The following is an 8,571-nucleotide window of genomic DNA, read 5'->3' as shown; positions in this document are numbered from 1 at the left end:
AGCTCAGCTCAGAGTTGTTTGCTCTGACAATTGGTGTTGCCCTGTGAAAGAAGAAAATCACTGCTGTAATGATGGCCAGACAGGCTCCACTGATGGAAACTACAGCCAGGATGATTGACAGGACTTCTTTATAGGAAAGAAACTCCACAGGTTTGGCGATGCAAGCATCTCTTTTTGCATTTGGCCAGAACTCTCTGGGACAAGGGAAGCAATCAGGGGAATCTAAAGAAATGGTGTAGACACATGTGTCAACACTAAATTATTTGAAAATGTAAATAAAGAAAATGTAATGATTTTACCAGACATGTTGCTAATCTCCCCTTCAGGACATGGTATGCAAACATAGCAACAGATGGGCCTGCCTTTCTGCAACACTTTACGAGTCCCTGGAGGACAACTCTCAGAGCAAACAGACACTGGTACCTGTAATTTAGTCAAAGAAAAAGAACAATAATTTAACCATATTTTACAAGCATCTTCAGTGTATGAACACTGCATACATTTTTGACAATAGATTCATTACTTGTTTGTAACCATCCATCCAGGTAATATTCCTGTTGATACGAAACTCCTGGCCTTTTGGCAGTGAAGCATCATAATATCCCACTGTTACCAGTTCAATAACTCCACTCTCACTTTTCTGCCAGTTTACCAGCTCATAAAAAGCCACAGAATCTCCGTTGGGATCAAATGAAACATGGTAGCCATTTTGGGAAAAGTTTACTTTCTTTAGTTCAATAAAAACCTGCAAAATCAGAAAGACACAGGAAGAGAAAAAAAATCAATACAAGAAAACCAGTTAAAAACTGATTTACTTTTTACTTAAACTAACCTGTTCAGGCTCTAGACGCATGTGTTTGTCACACTGAGTGGTTCCGTTAGTTTCCTGACACGCTGCATTGTGAATAGCATGAGCTACAGCATAAACAGCCTTATAAACCATGTTAGAAATCCTTAACTGAGACGTGTCAGTGTATGGGCTCTTAAGGGTTTTAATATCTTCAGTTCCGTCACACCTTCCCTTATGTGGATCAGCAGCTAAGGAGAAGAAAAAAGTCTAATAAACATGGAAATACACAATTGATAGACATATTACTCTAGGGCTTGTTATCAGTAGTTTTATAAACTAAACATCAGTTAAAATGTGTTACTTTTAACCTATAACTGAGGAGTTATTGGAAGCATTATCTACTTTGTCTTTGGCCCTTTGTTGTTCTGTTGATGTATTTGAAACTGAACTTTGGAAAAAAAATACCCTAAAAGATTAGTTACCTTTGTAAAGTTCAAAATATTTGACCTGCTAGAAACAGTCCAAATTAATGTTACTAACAAATTCTTGGGTGAAACTGAGTAAATAGAAAATATTGACAATAATAACAGCTGATGGTTTAAGAAAATGTTGTAATTTCCCATTCAGAGTCAACATATTTTCTGTAAATTAAGTATTAAACTAAAAAACACACAGACAAGAATTTCATACTTTCTGTCAGGCTGCAGTTGAATGCATCCTCCCAGAACTCAGTCAGCACTGATGAAGCTGCCACTTCAGAGGGAGAGAGATCCAGCAGGAAGTCCCTCAGACCTGGGATGACAGATTGCTGGATGGCAACTCCGATGGCTCCTGCACAGAAACTGAATCTCATCAAGTTTGGGTCGGTTGTCCAGCCTTCACTTCCGATCCACTGCCGATGTGGGGTAGGTTCTCTGCTCAGCTCCTCTAAGAGGACTTTCATGTCACCCCCACCTGCAAATGCCAAAACTACTTTGGCTGTAGATCTGAAAAAAATAAATAAATAAATAAAAAAAATAAACGAAAAAAGTATACAAAAAAAAATTAATCAAGGTTCACATAACCATAAGGCACAGTGGCAAAATAAAACATTCTAAAACCTGCGGATGGCGTCAGCTACTTTTTTTATCTTGTTCTTTGGGTCAGTTCGATAGAAAGATTCAATGTACTCCACACAGATCCCCTCTTTGAGTGCTGTGCCAAGGAAAGAAGCCATGCCATTGTTTCCATAATCTGAGTCTGCATGGACGGCTCCGATCCAAGTCCAGCCAAAGTGTTTCACCAGTTTGGCCATTCCAGCAGCTTGGTAATGGTCACTGGGAATCGTTCTGAAAAAAGTCGGGAACTGCTGTTTGTCTGAAAGGCAGGCACAGGTGGCAAAGTGGCTCACCTACAAAAGGAATATCATTTTTAAAATAACAATAATGACTTCACCATTTTCATGTACATAAATTAGTTTTTAATTAATATACACAACTTACCAGAGGGATTTTAAAGGACCCAATAATTCGTACGATGCTGATGGAGGGAGTGGATCCAGAGTCTCCAACAGCAGCCATCACCTCTCCAGACTTTGAACAGTTGTTTCCCTGGTAAAACACGGGATCCTGGCCGTTTGAAAGCTGAAATGCCACATGCACGGCATCAGGCACAGAGGCGCAAGTGTCAAATATCTGATAACCCAGTCTAATGCCCGGCAGCAGCTCTGTGCTGTTGTTTATTTCCTCAATTGCAAAGACCATTGTGCGAGAGAAGCGCAGACCCCGGGCGTTGAAGCTGCACAGAATGAAATGAGGAGAGTTCTGATGTTAACGCCGGATAAAAAAAAAAGTTCCTAATATTAGAAAAAAAAAAAAGAAAAAAAAACAGTCAAAGGTTTGGAACAAAGTTGCAAAACAAGAAATAATTTCACAATTCATAGAGAAATGTTAACTGAAACTACATTAAATTATTAGAACAATTCATTTTACTCAAATCTACTGCTAAGCATTTTTGCATCGTTTTTAGCATGCAAAATCACATTCTTAAAAAGATTCATGCACATCTTCATCTAACACACTTGTGTCTTTCCTCTTTACTAACCTCCCTTTGCATATTGGAAGCTCAGGCTTGGTGGTGTAGTTATTGATCACTGTCTGCACTTGGTAGTGGATGAAGAAAGCACCTCCGATAACAAAGTCCCCGTCCACGGAGAACGCAGGTTGACGAGGCGTACCCTGCAGCGAACATTTCACCAATGACGCCTCAGCACTGAAATCAGGGCCAGTCAGGTTATCGATACGCTGATTTCTTTCTTTTACACCGCTGAGAGACCCACCCAGCACAACAACTGTGATCAGCTCAAACAAACTCATCGCTAATCTCAGACCGACCTCCATTCTTCAACCATTTGTTCTCTGGGTGTTTGTGTTCTCATTAACATGTGTTTTATATCAGGTCATTAAAAGGAACATGGGGTCACCTAGGGATCTATGATTATGTCTTAAAGTGACCTATCCTAATGTAAGCCTCTGTGCAACTGGGCTGTCTAACACTGTGTCAAAATTGAAGAAGTTGGCTTAAATGTATGGTACTCATGTATAGGAACTGTGTGATCAGTATTCTAAACTTTGAATATCCTGAGCGAAATCACTACTGAAATCATCCTCAAAGTGGAAAGAGAACTAAAGATGGAGGCCAAATTGACTTTGCATGGAATTGTAAAGTTAAATTTTCTTCAAGTAATGTTTGACATAAAACATTTTCAGAACAATAGAAAGTAGCTTAATTGCTTGTTTGTGCTGTAATATGGCACCATGTTCAAGGAAAGTACATAACATTACAGCGCTCCTTTATTAAGACGAGGATCAAAATCAAATTTTGATTTTGCTCAAGGCTGTGTTCTACGTTGGGCCAGCTGGGGTCGTTGATTGTAACGAAAAATACATGTGAATCAGTTGAAGTCATATGAAAGTATTGGTAAGCCACTTGAAACTTGAAATTGAGGATTGCTGCACTGTGTTTTATGATGTATCCAGTATATCAGTGTACTTACATTAATAATCAGAGACATTTGTTTAGTACATGATTTATTTCTGAAACAAGAAACCAACAGACTGACATACATTACACTCCCATGATGGAACATGTGTGCATATAAACTACTCCTCCAAACTGTTTACGTAATGCATGACAGCTAAGCTTTTCAAATAGGTGTAAATAGTTTAAGATATGCAACAACCGGATTAATACCACCTGTATTTTTGTCACATTACTTCCAGGCTTCTTTGGGGTTTAACTTAGTTTTTGTTCATTAAAAATTTCTTGGTGTTTTTGTCTGGTTGAAACAAAATGATGAAACACTTTGGAGCAAATATACACAGTATCAGTCCAAAACTGGAGGCCAGAATGGCAAATATCTCCACAGCCACAGTAAATTTTCCAGGAGAGCTGACATAAGCTGGGATGAAGGTGATCCAGACGGCACAGAATATCAACATGCTGAAGGTTATCATCTTGGCTTCGTTGAAATTATCAGGTAGTTTCCGAGCTAGAACAGCTAACACAAAGCAAAACACAGCCAGCAGGCCGATGTAGCCGAGCACAGCCCAGAAACCAACAGCAGAGCCTAACGCACATTCCAGGATGATCTTCTCCTTGTAGGTGCTCAGATTTTTCACTGGGAAGGGAGGACTCACAACCAACCATATGATACATATAATAATCTGAATTAAAGTCAGACTCACTACAGTCATCCTTTGTTGTGGAGGACCAAACCATTTCATAGCATTACTACCAGGAAGTGTAGCTTTAAAGGCCATTAGAACCACTATAGTTTTCCCAAGAACACAGGAGATACAGAGAACAAATGTGATGCCAAACGCTGTGTGCCGCAGCATGCAGGACCACTCAGAGGGGGCTCCAATGAAAGTTAGTGAACATAAGAAACACAGAGTCAGAGAGAAGAGCAGCAGGAAGCTCAGCTCAGAGTTGTTGGCTCTGACAATTGGTGTGGCCCTGTAGTAGAAGAAAATCACTGCTGTAATGATGGCCAGACAGGCTCCACTGATGGAAACTACAGCCAGGATGATTGACAAGATTTCCTCATAGGACAGAAACTCCACAGGTTTGGGGAAGCATGCATCTCTCTCTGTATTTGGCCAGAACTCTCTGGGACAAGGGAAGCAATCAGGGGAATCTAAAAACAATCCAGAAACATCTGTTAATTCTCTGTCATTTGGAAATGTCCAGAAAAATACAGAAAGTAATCATACCTGTCATATTACTGATCTCTCCTTCAGGACATGGTATACAGTCATAACAGCAGATTGGTTTTCCTTTCTGCAACACTTTACGAGTTCCTGGAGGACAACTCTCTGAGCAAACGGACACTGGAACCTGTTATCATGTCAAAGGGGAAAAAATAGCTTAACCCTTGTAACTGACTTTTACCCACTCTGCATAAACTGCTGGCATTAGATTTATTACTTGCTTTTTTCCATCCATCCAGCTTAAGTTCCTGTTGATACGAAACTCCTGTCCTATAGGCAGTGAAGCATCATAATACCCCACTGTTACTGGCTCCATAACACCTTTCTCACTTTGCTGCCAGTTCACCAGCTCGTAAAAAGCCACAGGATCCCCGTTAGCATCAAATGAAACATGATATCCGTTCTGGGAAAAGTTAACTTTCTTTAGTTCAGTAAAAACCTGAAAAGCGAGAAGGAAACGATGAACATAGAAATCAACGGCCAGTGAAATGATTTTCTTTAGTATACCAAAACTTTACAATTAGAAAAATAAACCTACATATCTACTTTTTATTTCAACTGACCCGTTTGGGCTCCAAACGCATGTGTTTGTCACACTGAGTGGTTCCACTTGTTTCCTGACACACTGCGTTGTGAATAGCATGAGCTATTGCATATACTGCCTTATAAACCATGTTAGAAACTCTTAGCTGAGATGTTTCAGTGTACGGGCTTTTAAGGGTTTTAATATCTTCTGTTCCATCACATTTTTTCTTATTGACACCTGTCAAAGAGAAACATCCCTGCTGCAATACAGTCTAACGCACAGACAACCTTAACAGAGAAACATTCAAACAAATAAGAAAACATACAACATATTTCTAGATTTATGATGGTCATTTGGAGATATGTATGCATAATGCTACAGTTAATATAAAACATATTGTTATGTGTCAATAACAACCCATAATCCATCAATATAACTGACATTAAAAGCATCTTTCAGAGTAAAACATGAACAGCTTCTGGTTGCTGCTTGTATACAGACTTTATTTTACTCTTCAATCTTTAAAAATCTTTAGAGTAAAAATCTGAATCAAATCTAAAGTTTTTCGTTTTTCTTTTTTTTTTGACTAAGGCAGAAGAGCCCATCGTTAGTTTGAACAAAAAGTAGTAAAAAAAAAAAATGTTACTCACTTTAGTCACAAATTCCCAAAACATGTTTCTGCTATAAACACTATACACATTTATTGCCATAATGTTACTGTGACTCATTAATGGTGACATTAAGAATACTAAACATAACATTTCGGTCCTAACAAATTAATTATAGTGGTAACTTCTAATTATTACTTTTATCGAATCAGTATTTTTCTTTTTTGCTAACAAAGAAAGATGGAAGAGAGAAAAAAAAAAAGAGTAAATTTTCTCACTTTTGGTGAAGCTGCAGCTGAACGCATCCTGCCAGAACTCAGCCAGCAGCGGAGAGGCAGCCACTTCAGAGGGAGAGAGATCCAGCAGAAAGTCTCTCAGACCTGGAATCACAGATTGCTGGATGGCAACTCCGATGGCTCCTGCACAGAAACTGAAGGTCATCAAGTTTGGATCAGTTGTCCAGCCTTCACTTCCGATCCATTGCCGAGGTGGAGGAGGATCCAGAGCCAGCTCCTCCAGCAGAAACTTCATGTCACCAGCAGCTACAAAAGCAACAACAACTGTTGCTGTTGACCTGGAGAGAGATAAAAATGTGTTCACTCAAAGTAACGTAAACTGTACAGTGTTTTATAACTGTGCATTTGTATAACCCCTTGTTAAGACACACAGCTGTAATACTATTCAAGTGTTTTGCTGTAGCCACTTTCTACATATATCACACAAAGTAGACTCATCACATGTAATTTCTTGTACTATTTTTAAGGGCACCTAAGAAAAACTATAGATATGGAAACCTGCGAATAGCATCAGCTACTGTCCTGATTTTGTTCCTCGGATCGGTCCGATAGAAGGATTCGATGTACTCCACACAGATCCCCTCTCTGAGTGCCGTCCCAAGAAAAGAGGCCATGCCGTTGTTACCATATTCTGAGTTCGAGTGGACGGCTCCTATCCAGGTCCAACCAAAGTTTTTCACCAGCTTTGCCAGCGCATCAGCTTGGTAATGGTCACTGGGGATTGTTCTGAAGAAAGTCGGGAACTGCTTTTTATCTGACAGGCAGGCACAGGTGGCAAAGTGGCTCACCTAAAGCAACAGCAACACAAACAAAATGTAGTTCAGCACAATGCAGGCACATTTTAGTATATCAGTTGCTGTGGATTTAGACCTTTTACCAGAGGGATGTTGAAAGGCCCTAAAATGCGTGAGATGCTGATGGACGGGGTGGATCCAGAGTCTCCGACAGCAGCCACCACCACTCCAGACTGAGAACAGTTACCGTCTTCGTAAAACACGGGATCCTGACCATTTGATAGTTGAAATGCAACATGTGTGGCAACAGGCACAGAGGAGCATGTATCATAGATCTGATAACCCAGTCTGACACCCGGCAGCAGCTCAGAGCTGTTGTTTATCTCCTCGATTGCAAAGATCATTGTGCGAGCAAAGCGGAGATCCCGGGCACTGAAGCTGCACAAATAAATCAGGTGAGCATTTAGTGAATTTCATATTAAAATACCAACAACAACAACAAAAAACACAACAAACATAATAATCCAAGTAACACAATCTAATGCTGAGGCAGATGCTGATGTTGAAAGAAACAGATTGAAACTTTGATTAACGGAGCTTTGACACATAAAATGAGAAAATACAATACCACTCATGCAGATTTAAAGCTAAACTTTTGTAATATTTATCACATTCATGGTGAAATCATTTTAACTTTTTTCCCCCAAAATTTAAAAGCAACTTCACACTAAATATCAATCCCTTCTTACATGAATGTTAATGTCATGCAGCTAAGACGACAGGCTTTTTTAAAGGACATTTTTCCTTTTTCAAATTTAAAACAAGTTAAAATAACACAGAAGGAGTTACAACAATGTCTCATTTTGCTTGCTAACCTCCCTGTGCATGTCGCCACCCCAGGCTTGGTGGTGTAGTTGTTAACCACTGCGTTCGTTTGGTAGTGAACCACAAAAGCTCCTCCAATCACAAAGTCTCCCTCAGTGGAGAACGCAGGCAGACGAGGGGAGCCCTGCAAGGAGCATTTCAGCAATGAAGACTCCGTCTCCACACTGGCACCGGTTAGAGGACGCGTTGGCTGGGTTGTTGGTTGTACATCATTCAGAGACACACCCAACACAACAGCTGGTAGCAGTTCAAATAAACACACTGCTAACCTCAGGCCGACCTCCATGCTTCAAGTGTTTGTTTGTCGTCTTGGAAGTGGGGTTTTTATTGGTCGTTATGCATCACAGACACATCAGGTGACTGTCTTGACGTAAACTCATACACACAAGTCCTTAGAACTTTAAATTTGCTAGATCATAGCCACAAGCAACAATGTATTGTGTAATGTATGTACAGTGTGTGTAAATTTGTGAAGTGTAATG

At 39.9% G+C, this 8,571-nt stretch overlaps 2 protein-coding genes across 2 annotated transcripts in view; both read right to left on the bottom strand.

The window, feature by feature from the left end:
• The window catches only part of LOC106941134 (vomeronasal type-2 receptor 1-like), a 7,475-nt gene extending 4,331 nt beyond the window's left edge, over positions 1 to 3,144 (bottom strand). The window contains exons 1-8 of the mRNA XM_015024077.1: positions 2,873 to 3,144; positions 2,272 to 2,566; positions 1,891 to 2,180; positions 1,481 to 1,776; positions 833 to 1,038; positions 524 to 745; positions 300 to 423; positions 4 to 222 (exon numbers count right to left, since the gene is read on the bottom strand). Of these exons, the coding sequence (XP_014879563.1) occupies positions 4 to 222; positions 300 to 423; positions 524 to 745; positions 833 to 1,038; positions 1,481 to 1,776; positions 1,891 to 2,180; positions 2,272 to 2,566; positions 2,873 to 3,144 (1,924 nt within the window). The remainder of the gene's footprint in view (positions 1 to 3; positions 223 to 299; positions 424 to 523; positions 746 to 832; positions 1,039 to 1,480; positions 1,777 to 1,890; positions 2,181 to 2,271; positions 2,567 to 2,872) is intronic.
• Positions 3,145 to 3,844: 700 nt separating this feature from the next.
• Positions 3,845 to 8,545, bottom strand: LOC106941132 (extracellular calcium-sensing receptor-like). Its single transcript, XM_015024074.1, has 8 exons — positions 8,080 to 8,545; positions 7,348 to 7,642; positions 6,969 to 7,258; positions 6,453 to 6,748; positions 5,604 to 5,803; positions 5,258 to 5,479; positions 5,044 to 5,167; positions 3,845 to 4,967 (listed from the first exon to the last, which is right to left on the bottom strand). Exons 1-8 carry the CDS (start codon positions 8,373 to 8,375, stop codon positions 4,069 to 4,071), a joined length of 2,622 nt encoding a protein of 873 aa, XP_014879560.1. The 5' UTR covers positions 8,376 to 8,545; the 3' UTR covers positions 3,845 to 4,068.
• Positions 8,546 to 8,571: the final 26 nt, after the last annotated feature.

Source organism: Poecilia latipinna, unplaced genomic scaffold (assembly GCF_001443285.1).
Source record: "Poecilia latipinna isolate Pla-1442-1.1 unplaced genomic scaffold, P_latipinna-1.0 Scaffold3511, whole genome shotgun sequence".
NCBI lineage: Eukaryota > Metazoa > Chordata > Actinopteri > Cyprinodontiformes > Poeciliidae > Poecilia > Poecilia latipinna.
Note: the sequence above shows the minus strand (reverse complement) of the source record. Positions and strands in the feature narration are given on the sequence as shown.